Source organism: Monodon monoceros, unplaced genomic scaffold (assembly GCF_005190385.1).
Source record: "Monodon monoceros isolate NGI ecotype Baffin Bay Population unplaced genomic scaffold, NGI_Narwhal_1 Super_Scaffold_21, whole genome shotgun sequence".
NCBI lineage: Eukaryota > Metazoa > Chordata > Mammalia > Artiodactyla > Monodontidae > Monodon > Monodon monoceros.
Genome location: NW_021703778.1, coordinates 60412102 through 60433634, shown reverse-complemented (window position 1 = coordinate 60433634; position 21533 = coordinate 60412102). Strand labels below are relative to the sequence as shown.

Here is a 21533-nt window from a genome sequence, read left to right as displayed (position 1 = left end):
TGATAACAGGATATTACACAACTGTCCATGAGACTAGTTTTTCTTTAAATAATCTGAATAACTAGCTAGTGCTGCATAACTGTAAGGATCACCTTTGAAATCTGATTCCACCACTTAGTAGCTGTTACTCAAACACCTAAGCCTGTTTCCTCATCTGCAAAAAAGGGAGTAAAACTAAATCTGCCTCAGAGTTATTATAAAGATTATGTTAAAGAATTCATGTAAAAGCGTGCCCTGTGCACAAGGCCTATACATAAAGAACTAATATCTTATTGAATGTTTCTATTACAATAAAACTAATTTAAGTGCTTGTTTTCTAAAGGGTTTTTAGCTTCATTAAGTCATATGTATTGTACAATTATGTCACTTTCTATAACAGGTCAAATCATTACATGTATTTTAGGAAATCAAAATATCCTAGTAAAATAAATACGGGCTCAAGAATGCCCTTTATATAGTGATCCCCTACTCACCCTCTCTTGTTAAGTGAAAAGGTTAAGCTGCAGAACTGCTGTTCCCTATTGTGTAAAAAACAAGAGCTATGTATCGCTTGCATATGCATGAAAAACTCTAAGAAACTGAACAGAGTAAATCTCTGCCAAGGGAGTGGAGATGGGGAACAGGAAGTAATGACGAGAAGAACTTTTGTTTTTCACCATATAGCTTTCTATGCTATTCAGATTTTTTTTAGCTTTGGCTTGTATTTTTATAATTTTTCAAAAATAGTTAATAGAAGAAAACATTTTCAGCACTTACATATAGGCTTTCAAAATTAATTTAAAATTTAACACTTTCCTCTCCAGTGTCACCTAGGTTAGTGAAAACCACTACAAATAGATAAAAATACACTTCCTCTGGAAACAACACTTACATATCAGAACAGACCATTTCATTCAAAAGCCAACAAGCCTTTAAAAGAAGAAGAAACTGGAGGGGAGTATAAAATTAACTGCTTCTTTTTACAATCTCTGAAAACCCACTTTGGATTTTGCCTGAACCCTTCTACACCGTTTATTTACATCTAAACCAGCTGAGCCATACCAAACTATTCCTATGTTATTGGTCCAATATCACAGCAACTTGTTCATCTTACATCGGAACACTAAACAAATGCTTTCCTAGAGCTTCCCAAGATGATTTTTATATCAAAATACACTGCTTATGATACATTCTTCTAAACAAAGATAACAGTTGAAAACTCCAAGCTAGTATAGGAATACTGGAAACCAAAAAAATATTTTCCTACCGCAACCCAGTCTGAGGATTATTTGCAATACAAAAAGTTCTAAAAATTAGGTACTCTTTAAACATCAATGAGATAGTCAATCAAAACAGTTAGATTATTATTAAATGTTAACAGAAGCTCCTTTTTTTCTGAACTTTCTTGCTATTCAGTGAACATCTTCACCAAAAAGTGTCATTTATATTTTTGAAATGTGTTTACAAACACAGCTTTGTTTCACAAAATTCAAAAATACAAAGCCTGCATTCAAATAATAAAAATACCAATTACCTCATCTTTGACTCACTGAATAAATGCAAACCTGCTCCTTTCACAGGGATCAAACGGGTACTTTCAGAGAGCTAAAAATCAATCTTAGGCGGTAAAGGTGGCATCTCAGAAATCTGCAGGTTTCCAAGCAATGAAAGTTTCTGTTTGAAATAAACACTCTGTTAAACTACACAAGGCAATATATTCTATACATTTCCGGGGTAAGCTATATAAGAACTGAGAATCTAGCAGCCACTATCTCAGATAAAGTGGTCTTAAGTCAGTGAGAAGCTTACAATGGACAATATTTGTTCTGAGGTAGATTACTGAGATGAGAATTTTTATCATCTTTATCACAAAGGTCACATCTCTAAACTGATATACCCCTAGATCTCTCCTAACAAAACTCCTTAACTTTCAATTAATGTTTCCCTCAGAACAAAATTTTTCCAAATTCCACATACAAGGGTCAACTCAATTCCTGGCTTAAGAAAAAGAAAAGATAAAAAACACAATTTCCAAAGACTTCATGTTGAGATTTGCAACCCAATTTCAAAAGACAATGTATTTTCTACAGTCGACAAAAGCAGCTTTTGGCCCAAAAATCTGAGGATGACTTTAAAAGCATTCAATAAAAGATGATGGTCCAGGGGCTTCCCCGGTGGCGCAGTGGTTGAGAGTCCGCCTGCTGATGCAGGGGACACGGGTTCGTGCCCCGGTTCAGGAAGATCCCACATGCCGCGGAGCGGCTGGGCCCGTGAGCCATGGCCGCTGAGCCTGCGATTCCGGAGCCTGTGCTCCGCAACGGGAGAGGCCACAACAGTGAGAGGCCCGTGTACAGCAAAAAAAAAAAAAAAAAAAAAAAAGATGGTTCACCCTTCCACCAGAAATTAAGCAGGTGAATAGATTCAGTTCCATTAAATAAGATTATCTTTTTCTGCTCTTATAGATGTTTCCCCACATCTATTATAATGCTAGACCATATAACCTCTCTTCTTCTGTGGTTCAACCCAACTGGCAAAAATCTAGGTTACTGTAGGAAAAGTATCACTTCCAAGGTTTTGGCCATCTAGTGGTTTCCAAACTGTGGTAAAATGGTTCCTACGGCCCTCATACAACAGAGTTCCTCTACCCAATCAAGGCCAGTATCAGAAAAGTCATCCTCCCCACAATATGACATTACTAAAGAACAAAAATGGCACACACCCTGTGAAAAGAAAACACTATGGAAGAGTTTGCTCTTCAGAGCTAGGGCTAGCTGTGGTTCAGGAGAGGCAGCTGTATTCACATACAACCTCAGTGGCTTTACCACTTGGCCACTTCCTGCTCATCCTTGATGTTTAAATGTAGGGTCTTGGATGCGCTAAGATCTTTTCAGAAGAAGTACGAGAACAGGTGGAACATGCTAATAAATGAACACCACAGGTCTCCAGACAGCTAATACACACAGTTCAGTGCTTCCTTAAAACTTCACCATGCAGCTGATATTAGGAAATAAAAATGCAATTTAGGATATTTAATCTAAGAAATTTAATTTAGGGAATTTAATCTCTCTTTCCAGCAATCTATCACACATCCCCAAACCTAAATGTAGTCATTCACCAGGTGTTTGACCTTAAAGTAGGGTACTTTGCAGAAATACAAGTGTAAAACACTATCTTTGCTTTCAGAAAACATACAGTCTAAGAGATATATATATATAAATATATATATATATATTTTTTTTTTATGAGAGTATTCTAAAACAGAAATCCTTTGTTCAATATTCACAAGAAGCAGGCTTCAGTCTTCTTTTAAACCTTAGTGTTAACCCATTAGCTGTCCAGCTACAATAACTGGCTGGACTCAAAACCTGCTGGCCATAACTGCCTTATTGGCTTTAGCTTTGCCTTCAGGAGCAAACAAGAACAAGTACTTTCCTTTACCCAAGAGTCCTTTAAAAATCTGGAAGCCATATTTTTACAAAATTATGACCTGAAATGGCTGGAAAAGATTTCATAAAGGAAATGGGGCTCAAATGGCACAAAAATGGCAAGTAAATATTCCAGTTTGTAAGAAAAGAATAACTAGAGGCAGGAGGTCAGGTAAAGAACAGTGCAACTGAACCATACAATTCAGACTAGGGAGTAGTGAGTATAAAACTGGCTAAAGTAAGTTCCTATCAGATTATTAAAGAACTTAAATGCCAAGGTAGGACTTCTGTTTGTTTTGATAGCCAATAGGGAACACATGTAGACTCTTGAGAAAAACCACAGGAGAAAGATGTTTTAAAGATATGAGGATTGTGTTTTGGACTAAACATTTGGGTCCCCCCAAAATTCATCTACTGAAGCCCATATTTGGAGATGAGGCCTTTGATAGGTAATTAGGGTTAAATGAGGTCATGAGGCTGCGGCCCCTGTGATGGCATTAGTGCCCTTATAAGAAAGGACACCAGAGAGTTCTCTCTCCCTTATCCCCTCTCACTCACACACTGAGGAAAGGCTATGTGAGAACACAGCAAAAAGGCAGCCCGTAAGCCAGGAAGAGTTGACATCAGAACCTGACAACTCTGGTACCCTGATCTTAGACTTCCAGCCTCCAGAACTGTTGGAAAATAAATTGCTGCTGTTTAAGCCATCCAGTCTGTGGTATTTTGTTATGGCAGCCTGTGCAGACTAAGACAGACTGGAAAAGAGAGCAAATGGCAGCAAGGAGGCCAAGTAAGAAGACTACTACAATGTCCAGTGGTGAAGTAACAGATAACAGCAGTAGCAGCAAGAATGCAGAAGCCATCAATTACCTATGAAAGAAAAATAAGCTACTTCACCTGGCCCCAGGGTTCTTAGAAATTATATTCAGGAACCCTAGCTATCCACTTCCAAGGTCCTTAGTTTTTCTGTTTTACCTACCATCTACTCTCATGTCACTGCAATTTAATAACGATCTTTCAAGAGGACATTAGGAATTATTACAATCAGAAGGCCCCAGAACTTTCTTGACTCTTGTCAAGTGACTGTCAAATCATCCTATAATCCTAAACCCAGTCACTGTCTTATCCTAAAGAACAACCAGCAAATACCTCCAATGGAGCCTATCAGTCCACAGGCCTCCACCAAAACCACCCCAATAGCGGTACTGGCTCTGGGTTCCATGAAGTTTGAATTTGTTGATTTCCTTCTTTAAAACAAAATGAAAAGTTCTAAACAATACAATCCCATAAATACATACATACATGGAGTCAGTAAAAACCTCAATATTTCCCAATAAAAGGTGGCCTAGGTGTTTTCTATACCCAGACAAACACACTAATTGGAAAGGGGCAGCGCTGGGACCTGGGAAAGCCCTCATCTTCCCTAATCACAAAGAACCTGGAAAAGTAGCACCAGCACACAGCCCCAGCCCTGATACCTTGTCATTTACGGATAAGACTAAGTCAACCCTTCCTGCTTCCAGCAGAGGCATACAGCAGAAGAGAGTTCCACTTGCATTTCCCAACCTCATCCTTGCACCCTCTCATCCTCACTCAGGAGTATACCAAGGCCACCACATCCAGTACTTTAAAATCTTCAAAAGGTTAACTCTTACTGACACTGAAGTTTTGTTCAGATTACTGCTCATCAAACAAAGCAAAAACTTTCCTAAGAACTATTCAACTGTCACCCTACTTAAGCCTGTGGTTAACCTTGTTACTACAACAGATCCTCAACAAGGATTTAAAGCTAAGCTGAGGGGACTTCCCTGGTGGTCCAGTGGTTAAGAATCCACCTTCCAATTCAGGGGACTCAGGTTCGATCCCTGGTCGGGGAACTAATATCCCACATGCCGCGGGGCAACTAAGCCTGCGCGCCGCAACTAAGCCTGCGCTCTAGAGCCTATGTGCCACAACTAGAGAGAAGTCTGTAAGCCACAACGAAGAGCCCGCCCACCACAACGAAAGATCCCCCATGCTGCCACTAAGACCCGATGCAGCCAAATAAATAAATATTTTAAAAATAAATAAAAATAAATAAAAAATAAAACTAAGCTGAGAATATAGGACTCAAAGGTACTAATTTGGGGGCTCTATGGTTTGAGATATAATTAACAGAGTTTACTTTATTGCGTTAACTTCCCTCATCTAACCAAAAAGAGAAAGAACTCATCTGAAGAATTCTGAGATTGACTGTTGGAAATGTATGAGTTTTGCATGAATAGTCATTCATTCCACAACTTGTGAACTTGGAATCCCTTCAAGAGTTGCTATGCCACCTAACATAAGACAACTAATATTCGTACAGAATCACAAACCTCCACATTTTAGAAATAATTTCCTTAAAAATTATTTAATTTCATGACTTTCACAACCCCTTAGGCAGTATTTTTATTCTCCTCATTTTAGACATGAGATAGACTCAGAGAAGTTAACATACTGCCGTAGGATCACAAATCTGGTAAATGATAAAGCCAACAATGAATCAAAACTTTGTGACTCCAAACTCCTCCTCTTTCCAGCATACCACAATGTGTCTCTCTCTGTTCTCCACCACCTTAAACAAACCATTCTACACAGACCAATAAAAAAACAACAGCGCATTAGTGTGTTCTCTCAAACGCCTACTGATGCTCTTCAACAAAATGAAAGCCCAGTCTACTTTAAATAAATAATACACAATGGACTAATCAGCACCCTCTTTAAATCTTTTCATTTTACTGCACTGAAAAGTCTGTTGCCAAAATTAAATTTTAACAACTTCCATTAAAACCTCTTCTATATGTTTAATAACACTTTTAAACTACCCTTGGAATAACTATTTTCCATCTGCTTTTACTTGCCTTTATAACTAAACAAACACTAAATCTTTGAAAAGGGGGAAGTGAAAATAATGAATTTTCCACACTATGAAACAACCATTCTTTCCTATGGCCTCAACTAAATAATAGCTGTGAATATTCCAATATCTTACAACTATCAAATTTCATCTTCCTCCCAAGGCACAAAGTCTGATGACAGCTAAACAATAAAAGAAGACCACACACAAAAAGAATTATACTCTCCTAAAGACATTTCGGACTGTAGTTGTCTATATCTAATATCTTGTAATACCAATAAGAAAAGTTTTATTTTATGGAGGCTTTTGATTATTGTTTTCTTTTTAACAATAAATAAATCTTGAAGCACTTTCTTTTGGAGATTATCAGCATGGCACCATTTAAGCCTCCAGTTACAACAAAAAATTGTAAAGATTTCTGGAGATATTAAATTCCTCCTCATGACAAACCGTACTCTGGTGTAGATTGGTATCAGTGCAGGTGCAACTATGACTGATCAGTTTGCTACTTCTGAGGGGCAATAAGAAACCACAGGCAAATGTGTATCACTGTTGATTTCTCTATTTCCTCCGTAAAATGAACAATTACCAACTTCCTACAAGAATTATGAGTTAAATAGTGAATGACTAAATATTTATGAAGTACATTTATCATTACTGATTTTTTTAAAATAATAAGACTCCTCCCATTCCCCCAGTCATTCACTGGGCAAAGTCCCACTGCTCTACAACTTGTTCAGCAAGTCTCAGAGTCTACCCACTCTGGCAATACTCTGAAGTTTGACAAGAGATGTTATATAAAGTATGAAGGCAAGACAGACCCTGGCTGTATGGCCTGTTCTGTGTTCCCACAGCAGGTAATCTCAAACCTCTACAAACTTTATGTGGATTTAATTATTCAATATCATATAATGATTCTTCAGACAGTAACACTGGTAATGCTACAGGGAACAGGTCTGCAAGGGAACCAGAAAAGTCAGTATAGTCAATTGACCTGCCTCTCAAAACAGATACACAAAGACTAGTTTATTACACACTCACTTCATTGCTACTTTCATAGTTATATTAAACAGTAATGGGACTGAGCTGATGACAGGCTCCTGAGGAAAATTTCATACGCTCATTAGAATCACAATTTGTTTTTAATGAAGATACCTTTAATGAATATACTGCAGGAATAAACATCATGCTACTAACCTATGAAAACTTTTAACCAATATAAAAGTAGAGAATAAAATTACCAAAGACTGGTTTTGTTGTCTGTCCTCTATGAAACCAAATCTTAGCTCCTCCTTTTCTTCATGAATATGACTTGGATTTTCTGCTGTTTGCTCTCACACAGTTAAATTTGCATAAGAGTCAAGGCTGAGGCTTTATCTTGGAGGTAATAACATGCTGCTGATTTTTTATATATGTATATATACATAATTATTTCTTACTTGGTATTATGTATTTATGTAAATATATCTGTTAGCATCCTGAAATTTTCCATGCAAAATTACCAGGGAAATATCACTACACTCCTTGGCCCAAAAGATGAAAAGCTTATACCTCCTCAAAATGAAAACTGACTTCCTAAAACAATGTATAGGGCAAACTTCTCAAACCACAAAGCTCAGTCCGAAAAGCTTATACTGTATTCCAAGAAGAACTTCCTTTATATTAACAAGTCCACCACAATTTTTTTCTGTATTTAAAATAATTGTCTCTAGCCTAGACTTTTAGTCCAAAAGAGAAATTCTTATTTTGAGTTGAAAACAACAACAGTGGGGAGGGGGTGAGGGAGATTCACACACACACACACACACACACACACACACACACACACACACACACAGACACACAGAAGAGGAGGTCTATAACACCTTTTTGGAACTCCATGGGGCCGGGTGGGTTTTAGAATTCCATTTTTCAGATTTTAGAAAAGAAATACAGTATACAAACCATACCATACAAATCACCCCCAGCACCTGGTAATCATACAGTAACTAGAAAAATAAGAAATGTCAATGGCCTCCCTTCAGATAAGATCGAATCTTGCCACTAAAATAATTTATGCTGAATTTAAAGGAAAAAATTTGATTCATATCTTTTCCGATTTTAAAATGGCAGATCAGTGATTGTGGACCTTTGGCAAGTAAAAAGGTGGTCTTGACATATCATAAATAAACTGTGCTATCACCTAAAATAAAAAGAACTAGCTGATGCTTAAATAAGAGACACTTAGGATATTTAATAAAGTCTTAAAGTGGATCTAATTACTTGCCTAGTTGGAAAAGCATAATCAATTCAAGCTGCCTGTATGTTGCCACCAAGAGATTCAACTTGCATCATCTTCCCCCTTTAACTTTATTCCAAATTGGGACCAACACTGAAAAACATTTTCCAAAACCTAAGTATGTCAAAGTCAGCTGGATACAGTAGGGTTTCCAAATAGCAAAAATCTAACAGGACCTCCTAACTCAGGAGAACTCAATGATTTTCATCCCTTGTTTATGAATGCCCATATAAACTTAGATTCTCTAAACTAACTTGTGGCCAAATCATGTTTCTGCCATAAGTTCAAAGTGAGCCTAGCATTTTTTCCTCTCCAGTAGCATAGTAAACCCTTTTTTTTATTCCCAACCATCTCAAAACAACATACGCCTCAGAACAGAGAGGCTGGATGACTGTAATTCCCTCCAAGCAGGGATCCCCATGGTGTCCCACCACTAACTCACAACTCTTGCTGAGAGCAGCAGCACATATGCTCATTGATTAGAGTTGTGTGATCAGATTAAGCTCAACGTGTGTTCTCTACATTAACCACCAGTGAAGTGGCGGAAGGGTCATCATGAGTTGATCCTGCTCATTTTAAAGCCTCACAATGGCTCACTGGCAAAACCACCAAAAGAAAACAAGTGAACAACTTTTGAGGGAGGCTAATGCCAGAAAGACTTCCTTTGAGTAACTGGAATAATTTTTCAAATTCAGAGTATTCCCTCAGTTCAAATTCAGGCACTTTCATAACATCTAAAACAGATCTGAGAAAATGACATCTTGGGCCAGCTTTCTTCATTTTTAATAACCAAAAACAAGGTATAGTAGTGGGGTTTTTTTTTAAAAAAGGTAGTATTTTCTGTCCTGTGCCTTATCTCAAATTGTTTTTTTATTTTATTTTGAAGGTTTCATCCCTGAGTCACTGTCCAACGCAATAAAAATTAGTAACCAATCGCTAATCTGTTTTCATTTCTGGGTGATCTTTAAGTCTCCAATCAGCTTATAGTAGCTTGGATGACTCACCATGGTCTTTATGAGAGCACATTTTTAACCTGGAACACATGAGAGCACATTTTAAACATGGAACAAAAAAAATCAAAGCTCTCCCTATAAAAACATACAAGTCAGGGGTATGTGAAAAAATCACAGGATGATCTGGATAGAAAAAGAAAACAGAAGTTCAAATGACAGTTATATATATTACCAACAAATTTCTCTGTGCTTCAGCTTACGGAATAACAATTTGCTCCCTACCAAAACAATCCCCCTCCCCCAATGTAACATTCCCTTTTTATCGATTTTTGTAGGAGCAAGAAAAGATCCAGGATAAAGACAGCCAAAGAAAATACACTCTAAGGCTGGTCTTCTCACTGAAGAAAGGATAGTATAGGACTGCATCCCACTCCACCTTGGCCTCTACCCCCAAAGATACAAAGGAAAACAGGAGGAAGGCAATGTCATAAGCGAAACTCAATGCATCTTCCTAGAACTTCAGTTTTACTTAATGATTAATTAAAACATATTTCTATTACAACAAATATGTTTGTGCTAGGGAGTAGAAAGTAAAATGCACATGAAGATTTTTAAGATAAGATTTCTTCTGCTCACTTACAATGTGTTGCTTCAGGCTACCAGGGGAGTTTATGCTCCTTCCCTGCCATTAAGAAAAAAGTGGAGAAGCTCTACCCTAGAGACTCATTCTCTCCAACCTGTCTCCCAGCTATTCTATCCTAGGTCACATCATTTTTATTTTATTTATTTATTTATACTACACTTCATTCTAGAAAGGAAAATTTTCAAGCAGATAGAGAGCAATATAAAGAAAACCCTACATCCAAGTGGCGATGCCTAAACATGAAAGAGGTTTTCAAAAGGTGTACACATTTCTGTTTATCATTCTGCACTATACAATATGTAGTCCACAAAATAATAGTATTAAGAAGAAATGAGCTACAAAAAATAAAGGTAAGGTTATTAGGTACCTAATGACCTCTCAAAACTATTCTTCAGCCTGATTTTGGCACTAGAAAGCAACTCTGACATGTTGCCCTTGGGGGGCATTTCCTCACCCTCCCCACCGCCATAAAACATCACATCATTTTATCTAAAGTAAAATGAGGTAATGCCTATAAATAGCTTAGCAAAGCACCTAGCATATGATAATAGTTCAATAAACATTGGCTATAATACTGGTTATAATTATTACTATTAATAATAATATTACATTAGTATTACTTAAGAGGGTGCCATAGGCAGCTACAATTTTTGAATCTACAGTGTAGCAGGCAATATATAAAGATAATCTTATTTGATCCTCATAAGGATTCTGAAGGTAAGCATTATTATCCACTCTTCATAAAGGAAAAAAGTATGCTGAGATCATTTAAATGACTTGCCTAGGGCCACCCAGCTAATAAGTTGCAAAGCACTGTTCCAATCTAGTCATCTGGCTCCTGAACCCAATTCTTCCCACTGCACTATACTACCTCTCTTACAAAAAGTCAAGAATTCAAGGGCTCTCTCACTGATAGACTCCAACTAGATTCCACTCCATTTCAATAAGCACAGGTCAAAGAATGACAGGAATTCCCTCCAGTCAACAGACAACCAAAGTACATACAAATACAAATCTGCACCAAATGTCATCAAACACTCCATCCATAAACTAATAAAAATTTGTATTTTTACATTAAATAATCAACCAAAGTCGCTAATTCTATACATCTAACTCCACCATTAACATCAATTCTTGACCTGATCATTTATCTCCCTCTGAATTCATTTCCCTAAGGGTATTCATTCACTCACTTAGTTTTAATTATAACTTGTAGGAACAAAAACCCAAATCTACATCTCCTATCCAAAGGAAATTGAAGTATAGATAAAAATATATGCATGTACAAAAAGGTATTCACTATCATATTTTTTATAATAACAAAACGCAAATCAACGAACAAAATCTCTAAACGTCAAGCAGTAAGATAACTGATTTGATAAGTTATGCTATATTCATCCCATGTAATAATACCATACAATAATTTTAAATAGAGCTTATGAAGAACCTTTAAGAACATGAGAAAATGCTCATAACATCAAGTGAAATAAAAAAGCAGGACTTGAAATGAAACTATCAGTAAGCTCTCAACTTTGCAAACACAGAACAGGAAAAAAAGACGAAATAAATCAAAATGTAACAATTTTCTCTGTATAGTAAAATAACCGGTGTCTTTTTTCCCTTGTTGCTTTTTCTGTTCTCCAATTTTCTTTTCAATGATGATTATGTATTAATTTTACAGGCAGAAAAGAGTTTTTTTAACCAAAAATTTTAACTCATCTTGCAGCACTCTTCTCTCATAAATCCCCAAGTTAGCCAAGAGTCCCAAGTCATGTGAAATTTAAAATGCTCAAAACATACCAGCATCTTTATATATATTTTTTTCTCCAGCACTACTACCCTCCAATTATGCCAGAACTGCAAAAGTAATTTCTCTTACCTATAGAAATCAGTCCTTCAAATTCTGTCAATCCTTTTCTTCTGGTATTTTTCCTTCTTACTTCCTATTTTCCCTTCCTACTGCCTATACTAATACCAAGTCCAAACCTTCACCAGCTCATCCCTAGATTAGCACAATAGCCTCCTGAATAAGTAAATGCTTTCCTTATTCTATTGCCTCACCACTAACAATTCACTCCACCACAGTTCACTCTGTGCCAGATACTGTTCCTGGAGCTTTACTTGTATTAACTCAGTTAACATTCATAACGACTCTATGAGGATGGCTAGTATTATTAGTCCTATTTTACAGATTAAGAAATAGAAGCACAGAGAGGTTAAGATACATACCCAAGGTCACCAGCTAATAAATGGCAATGATTAGATTTGAACCCATGCAGTCTGGCTCCAGATAACAGTATATAAAATATGAGCTACTCAAGGAGTGCAGGAGTGATAATCAATGAAAATCAGTTTCTCTTTCCCTGAACTGTGTACATACAGGCCCTTGGAGTAAGCCTTCCATTTCCGGGTCTCTTTTCATGCTATTCCACAACTGGGAGAACAGTTCTTCTCTTCCCTAATTCATTTTTCATATCTCCTTTAAAAGTCAACTTTAAATTCAACATTTTTGAGTTTTCCTTAAGCCAGTTCCCTCACTCCTCAGCACATTCTTACTCTTATGGACTCAATTTAACCTATATTAATGTGCAGTTGTTGACATTTTTTATGTTATAGAAGTTTACCTCACATTTTTACATTTTATCTTCCTGTCTAGATAATGAAATGCCTCCACTTTTTTTGGTCTATGTCCTTCTCCATTTGCCACCTTCCCAAAAGCTAGTAGAATAGCAACCAGCACAAAGTAAATACTAAATAAATATGTGGTTAACTGATAAATCTAAAATAAATATGGCTCAACTATTTAACAAAGCAGAAAGTCTTTTGAACTAATATATTTAAATGTCTGTCTTCTTTTCATTTTATTCCCTAAGCACAAAAGCATTAGATTTGTAATTTCAACATTCCCATCCAAAAAAACATATTCAAGCAATACCCAAAAGCAGTCCTATTAAATACTTTTTTTAAAAAGATATCCCACACACTGTCCAGAAACTCCTTTTTTTTCCCCAGGAGACCTTTTCTAATAGTGTTATTTTACTCTCTTGTGGCAAGAGTTATCCAAGTCTTTGACAACACTAAGCAGGCAGTGACATTCCAGACGTGAGTATCAACTGTTCAAGAACAAAAAAAGACTATTTGGCTTTAATAAGAGATTATCATAAATAGGCCCATTAAATCTAAAATGTGAAAACAATTGTGTTTATATTTAAAGTTGAGTATCTTCATCTTTATCTTCTTATCCAAGAAAATGATTTTAAATGTTTAAATTGTTAACGAAAACAGATGGAAATAATAATTAATTAAAGGTATGGCTCACTGTATATAATAAACAAGTCTCTAAAATACTGTGACCTAATCAAACTGGTTTTCAAATCCATTCTAAGCCATGACTACTTAAAAGAGCACTATAGGAACTACTCCGAAAAGCACACAATACTCATGGTTATAATCTTGTCTCTAATTTTTGTTTTCCAAGAATGTATTTTCATATACAGGTTTTCTCTAAAAGACACCTTTGCTACTTAACTTTTACATTAAATGAGCCACTTAACAGTAGACCATATTTATCCTAAAATATTATATTTTTCCTCATATGCCTGCTGACTCTGCAGTTACTCTAATTCATCACTACAGCTCACCAGAAGTAAATGTCTAATATGGTTCAGTTACCCAAATAACAGTACTAAATTTGAGTATATATTACTATACACTATAGTTAACAAACTTCAACACTGATAGGTACACATATGAAACACATCCTACTCATAACTTTACAATACTTTAAGTGAAAAAGCTAAATCTAGTTTCCCCTCTATTTAAAATTACCATTCCTACTTATATTACACTTCAGTTAAAAAACACATTGGTAAAATTTTGGTGTTCTCTTCCTTGATATTTCAAATAATGCTTTAGCAATTTGAAAAGCTTACTCCATTTTAATTGAGTGAGTAGGTATTTACTAATCATTCCCTTTTTTTAAAAAATTACTTGAGAAGTAGATACAGTTATAATAGGGAAACACCAGGAATCCTTGTGATGATGGAACTGTTTCTGTATCTTGAGTATAACACTGTCAATAACCTAGTTGTGATATTGTACCACAGTTTTACAAGATGTTACTGTTGCAGGAAACACGTTAAAGTAAAAGTGGGATCTCTGTATTGTTTCTTACAACTGCATATGAATCTACCATTATCTCAAAACAAAAAGTTTAATTTAAAAAATATTGAAGAGTAATTTAATGAGAATTCATTTTTCTGGCCTCCCATAAAATTTTTTGAAAATTCAATATTTTCAAAAATCCCAAATGTGCATATGAAAATACCTCCCAAATGAAAAACTGTACTCCTTTTAAAAATTAAGAGCTAGAAAATAGTTCTTATAATTCTTTCCAAAAATCTTGAGCAAGAAGAAATCTATAGTGTTACAAAAGTCTGATTTGAACAAGGAAAAGTAAAAGCTTTACTTGCTTGTTAAAATAACTCTCTAGATAGAAATATAAGAGACAGACTCAATATATATAGATGGCTTACTAAACAAATTTATCCCACTCCCTTCCAACATCTCTTGTTACTTGGATTCAAAAACTAACAAAGGAAATTTTTCAGATATCATATAAACACTTAAACTACGAAAAATTAAATCCAATATCACAATTTAGTTCTCCATACTCAATCCCTGAAGCTGGAGGGGACAGTGGATTTAAACACCAGAACTATTTCCACTTTGTCAATCCTTTCAACAAGCTTTCCTCCTATACACTGTCCTACAAAAGTGCCTCACCTTTAACTCCCACAGAGAGAAACCCCTGTCTCAAGGTCACCATAAGAATACCTCACAGCTTCTAGCATACCAAACAGACAAATTCACAGTTGTATCATAATGCAAAGAAAATTAACACCCCTGATGAAAAAATATGACTATAAAAATTCCTCAAGAAAAATAAGTAACAGAAAATACATATTAGCCTTTTCCATTGAGACTTTTGATGAAGTGTCGGCTATCTTACAAGTTATATATCGCTTTAGGAATAAGATTTAAAAATAACATCACGTACTATAGCATATACACTGAAATTAAGTCATCCTCAAAAAGGACAATCAATAAAGAAAATTATACACACAACTGTAGTTTTCATGAGGCAAAAGGCTTGGGATTTTGCAAATGTTACTTCAAAAACAAGGTAAGTCTAATCTTTAAGTCACCTCTTCAGAAGGAAAGTCAGATCTTTAGCTCCTTATACACTGCAAATAATCAGGCATTAGGACATATTACATATCCTTTAACATGAGATCAGAAGATTATTAAAGTGTCAATAAAATATACAAATAAAACAATATTGCCATACCAACCTCTTTTAGACATTTCCTTTAAGATAAGAAATGGCTATAGGACCATATCTACCAGTATACTTTCATATAAAATGACTGCTTTGCTATTTTCCCTTCCCCCCAAAGCTAAATCCATTCACTGATTATTAGAGGTCATAGCTTTTTTTAATTACAATTTTTTCCTGAAATTTAAAACAAACCACATAGATAAAGATAAATATTTAAGTTCAAATTTTCAACAGATAAAAAAACCTAACAGTTTTAAAGCTAAAAATTTCCTGCTCTAAAGAATCAAATATTATGAACACTTCTACAATGTAGAAAAATAATTTTTTTCTTTGTATAATGCATGCTACAGAAAGAAGGACCCACAACTGTTCCAATGTCATGCTAGAGTTCACTGAACTTTTTTTAAATTTTAGACTACATATATCATACCTTAATTTTAAAAAGTAAAAAATATATATTTGCCCTTATTCTAAAAACAGAAAGTGTTTCTAATAGCCAGTTTCTGAAGTTCATGTCCTTGATATCAATGAATGTCAGTTAAATATATTTTCTACAATTCAAGTCAGAGCTAACAGTCTGAAACAGCAATATCACTATTCATTTAATGAAATATACTAAGCATCTACTATGTATTAGACAAAGAAAATTTGAAAGTTCCTGAGAATGTAACAGTTGCAAAAATTGACATGTACTCAAAACAGTAGTAAAGAAAGAGAATACAGCCTTCTTCTATATTAACTAATAATTTTCTCTCCTCAACCCAAAAAAGCGATGATTTTCAAACCACTACCAATAAATGGATAGAGGTGGGAGAAGAGCTGGGGTTTGGCTGACATTTTATGATATCCTTTTGATTAAGGATAATATTAGTCTTTAGGATATTTAAAATTCAAAATGTTTTTATTTGAGATGTTAAACAACATGCTATATTTTCCCCTTAAGTTGTAATTTCATCATTAAAAATGAATTTTAGTAAATTAAAGTAGTGTATGATTTTTAAATAGAAACTTGTTTTAATGTAAAGTGGTATAAAGAGTTAAATTGGTTATGAAATTAACCTTCTTTTCTGATGTTTTGGTCCCACAGTATCTTAAGAAGTCAACTATCATTTTACTAGGGGAAATAAAAAAGCACCGGTCAAAGAGGAATTACTGAGTTTCAGCCTAGAGATTTGACAGCTGGTTTTCTTATGTTGCTGTCTTGGCTTTTGTTTTTGGTTTTTTTTTACCTCTTCCAGCACTAAGGAATAAATCTAAGTTAAACAGAAAATGATAGCTTTTGTACACTAGAATGGACCTTGCTTCTGGAACATCTATTTTTTAAAAATCATGAGTATAACTAAGTAAGAAAAACCAAAAATGCACACTTAAGAAATATGGGATAAATGTTAATAATGGAGTAGAGTAGTTATAAATATACAGAAAGTAAATTTGAGGACGAAAGCACTAGTGTAGAACTAGGAATCTAATTTAACTTACTCTAAACATCCTAATGTAACATGAACGTAGGACAGAATTCAATCATCTGTGTTATTTGAAAATACATCTAACTTTCTATTCATTTATTTGTAACATTTCAAATAACTGTGCACAAAATTGTTAATTTCCTGAAGACTTCCAAAAGGAATAGCCATCTTTTAAAATAAGTGTTACTAATTACTGCTTGACTCAATTCCACTTTTCATATACATATTTTAAATAACATTATTTTACCAATTCTTTAGAATCCAAAAGCTTAATAACATTAATGGGCTAAAATTTAGAAAATTTTTAAAATACAAATATTTAAATAAACAATTTAAAAAAAAATACTACACGTGGACCAAAGAGCATTTTCTTCTGGTACTTTTCTAAATACAGAGGCATGCTATAATCCCTTGCACTCAAACAAGATAATTTTCTATTTAAAAATTCAGAGAAAAGAGAACAAATTTTAAATTCACATTGAAATTCTTGAAGAAATGTCAATGGATCCTTAAAGGAACAGCCCACATTTGGGGCTTGTTTGTTTTTGTTTATAGTTTTAACTAGACATCACAACACCAAAATATGAGTTTCTGATTTTAGACATGATCTTACCTGATCCGCTGAACTGACTGCTTCCCAGTGTCGTTGGTCTGGTTTTCCCACTATTAACAGGTGGGGAAAACATCTGCAAAATAATCCAAACGCATCTGTTAGTTGTGAAATTCTTCTAGATTCCTTGCAAACAAAAGTCCACCAAGAGTCATCAATTAGTTGCTGTATTTCAGAGGGAAGTTAAAATAAAATTGGATATATACATTCATACCCAGAAAAGCAAATACATTTAGTGATATTATTTCCTCACACTATTTGGAAATACTGGCTATTTTCTGTTCTGAAAACCCAGTCAGTTACATGAGAGATTCTAAGATTATTAAGTTTAAGTGGTAAGTTTCTGTCAATGATCTTCGCTTTGTACCAGCAGTTAATAAAGGAATTCAACGCATTAGAAATAAGCGCAGTGGGGCCAGCTGATATTTTTAAGTCACTCAATTATTTCCCATGTTAAGAAAATTTTAAATGTACATACACATATGTACTTCTTGTATATGCATATGTTCACACACATATACACATGTATAAGTACATATATATTTATATTAAAATGGTTCAACCCAAAAGGCTGGGAATCCTAGCCCTTCACTAGCTTTCCTGTAACTGACATCTTTCAGGTACCATAAACTATACATCTTGAAAAGGGAAATGGTTAGGAGTGTTGAAGAAAAAACAATTTTTTTTCATATGAAGTTCAAAATCCCTAATAATCATCAGGGTCAGAGGATGACTGAACCAAAGCTCAAGATTACGCTGTTCTCCTTTTAACTGGCTAAATCAAATGACCCCTCTGGCATTAAAGTTTTAAATCTGCAAGTCTAGACATTACATCAAAGTTCAGGTGTCCAACTTGGGGGAGCTGGACTCCAGCCCTGAGAACTACTGCTCAGAGCAGATGGAGTTCACGCTGCTTAGTCTCCACGTCGCTCTCCCCCCTTTCTTTCTTTTTCTGTAAACCTCAGCGGAACCCCAAGATGCCGCAGAAAGCTCTCATACCGCACTGAAGTCCAGCAGGTCGCTCAGCTCCTTATCGGTCCCTATAGCAGCCATGCGCTGCTGCTGGGGATTCATCTTCGGCCACTTCTAGCAGGTCCTAAGACAGAGGAAAGAGGCTCAGCGAGAGACCACCGAGGCCCAAAGTGTGTACGGGAATGGAGAGGGGCGTAGAAGAAGAGGAAAAACGCCGGGCTGCCTTCCAATATCCTACTCGTTTCCCACCGCCGCGCGGGCAGGGGGCAGGACAGCCCGGTGCCCGCGCCGGGTCCGTGAATCCACGCGTTTCTCGGCCCGGCCCGGGAGCTACGCGGCGGCTCCCGCAACTCGCCGCCTCTCCCGCAAGTTTCCGAGCCCGTCCCTGCCCCCTCCCCGGCGCCCCCTACCCCGCGCAGTCGCGGGGTGCCGGACGCGCGGGGCCCGGCCGGGGCGGGGGTCTCGAGGGGCGGGGATGAGGGGCGATTGGGCATCCAGCGAGCGGAGCGGCGGCGAGGAGAGTAGCGAAGTGACTCTCTGGCTCGGCAACAATAGAACTGACAAGTTGCAGGGAACGCGCCGCTCGCAGGCCCGCGTCTGCGGCCGCCGCCGCCGCCCGGATGTCCCCCGCGGGCCCCGGGGGTCGGAAAGCACACCCCCCCCGCGCGTCGGAGGGGCGTTTTTAAAAGGAAAACAGAAACACCGACAACTAGCCCCGCTCTTGCCCGGCGTCCTCCTCCCCCGGCTCGGCCTCCTCCCACTTTTGCTGCCCTGCCCGCGGCCGGCCGGCCCCGGACCTGCCTAACAATGAGCCTGGCTCGGCAGCCGAGGAACCCGCTCTCCCGCGCGCCCCGGAACCCCAGCCGAGCGCTGAGCGGGGCGCGCAGGCCGAGCGCGCCGCCCGCGGGCCTGGCCGCCCGCGACTCTTCACCTCCGCCCCCACTCCGCTCCCCAACTTGGAGGGGACCCCGAGTTCGCCTCTGTACAAAGGGGCGCGGAGTTGGGGCGCGGGCCGGGGGCGCCTCCGCTCCGCCAGGGACGCGGCGCCGCTCCGCAGTCCCCAGCCCCAACACGGCGTCCCCCTCCCGCTTGCCGGCCCGCAATTACCTGCCGCCCCGTCTCCGCATCCAACCACCCCGATTAAAGTTCACTTTGGCCGGGAGAGCGGGCTCGGACTTCCCCTTGCACGGCCCGGCGGTTCGTCTCACTTTCCCCCGCGCGAGCTTTCGGATCCGGGCGGGGGAGGCGGCTCTCAGGCCTGGCCGCCCCTTCCTCCCGGGGCGGGCTGGCGGTCCCCCCAGATAGAACTTGTGGGTCTCCTCAGGCGGACATTTTTTTCGCTGAGGCGGCCTCAGCACCGCGCTCGGCTCGGTTCTGGATCCCTCCGCGCCGGGAAGAGCCCCGGATTAACCCCTTCGTCCCCCGCCCGCTCCTGCCGCCTGCGCCGAGGAAGTGGGGCCAGCCGAGGGGGCGGGGAGGAGCCTGCGGGAACGGGGAGGGGCCGGCGCGCGGCTGGCGGACAAAGCCCGCGGTGGGGTGAGGCGGGACGGAGTCGGAGCTGCTGGGGAGGGGTGGGAGGCACGGGCAGACACCCAGCGAGGCAGGGCCAGGCCGCCCGGGAGGACGCCTGGTCGGGCCCCCGGGAGAGGGTAGGCGGGCACCGTGGCGCCTCCCCGGGCTCGTCCTGCTCCGGCTTCCCGCCCCGAAGCGGAGCGGCGGAGACGCTTCAGCGGGCTCATCTGGATCCGCTGACCAGGCCCCCCAGCCCGAGGCCGCAGAGCCCTGAAAGGCTTCCGTTCCCGAGCAAGCCGCGCTGGACGCCGGATGCCACACTCGGCCTGGCCCGAAGGCTCCGGCCCTGGGAGGCTGCGTAGGGCTCGGCTTGGAAGATGCGTGTGTGGGGAAGGAGACCGGCCACCTCGGTCGGCTTTTGGAGTAGGTATGGTTGGTCAAATTCGTTGCTGAGCGGAATGCAGAAGAGGCAAAACCTTCCTCAAACCACACAAAGCAACGTGGGCTTCAGGTTCCCAAACACTCCACTCACTCAAGCGTCCACGACTACAATCCTCTCTTCCCATCCGAATCCCAAAAGAGGCCACCAAATCGCACAGCAGGACGAGTTCTTGTAAATGGATCAAGCCAGTCCTTTCATTTTACAGAGACAGCCCAGAGAGGTTCTGTCGCAAAGTCGCAGTCTTGGCGCAAGTACTGAACTTGGCCTGAAGAACCCCAAACGGAGTAAGAAGACGACAAAATAACTAAACCTCAATTTCATTCTATTCAGACGTCAAAGTAAGGTTTTCTCCAATAGCAGCCAATGTGTTGACTCTTTTGGGTCAGTGAATGCAGTAAAGACCAGTAAGCCCCAGGCGGAAGAAACACTGTAAGGAAAGAAGTCATATCCAAAGTAACAAATTGAAAAATGCAGCCAACGCCTTGAGGGCAACAACCTGGCAAGAAGGAGGCATTGGAGCCCAGATTTGCATGGAAACAAGGAGATAGACTTAGCTGCAAATATGCAATAACTGTACTTTATTACAAACAGAGCTGTCCAGCGGAAGAAGGCAATTGTAGCTTGGGGGTAAGGGTTTCCATTACATTCTCAACAGCTACACCCTGCACCTGGCCAGATCCTGTGGTAACCTTCCCTGTATCTACTACCCCTTATCTAGGTAAACACCAACCCCCTTTCTTAGCATCACATCCCTGGCCTGGCTGCATACTGGAGAATGCGGTTCCATTCCAAGCAAATGAGCAAAATTCCAACCTAAATGAAGCAGCACAGTCCCATTCCGTGCTACAGTTACTGGTTGGCACTGTGCATGACACAATTTGGGCCAATGCTGGGGGCTTCGGGGAAAGTTTTTGTTTATTTTTTTTCCATATTCCAAGAGCTTCAGAGGCAACTTCCTCTTTCTGCACGTACTCAAGAAATCCAGGAGCATAAAAACAATGAAAAAATGTGAAGGAATATCACCAGCATATTTT

The 21533-nt window shown here is 38.8% G+C and overlaps 1 protein-coding gene across 7 annotated transcripts in view; it reads right to left on the bottom strand.

Annotated features, from left to right (window-relative positions):
- TCF12 (transcription factor 12) overlaps positions 1–19924 on the bottom strand; it is a 381378-nt gene extending 361454 nt beyond the window's left edge. For 5 of the 7 annotated variants that reach the window (XM_029237048.1, XM_029237049.1, XM_029237044.1 and 2 more), the window contains exons 1-3: positions 19653–19924; positions 18573–18669; positions 17577–17649 (exon numbers count right to left, since the gene is read on the bottom strand). Coding sequence is in view for 5 of the 7 variants with exons in the window: in XM_029237044.1 (XP_029092877.1) it covers positions 17577–17649; positions 18573–18647 (148 nt within the window). In the remaining 2 variants the exon portion in view is untranslated. The remainder of the gene's footprint in view (positions 1–17576; positions 17650–18572; positions 18670–19652) is intronic. The other 2 variants (XM_029237053.1, XM_029237046.1) reach the window with 1 other exon arrangement.
- Between the last annotated feature and the right edge of the window lie 1609 nt (positions 19925–21533).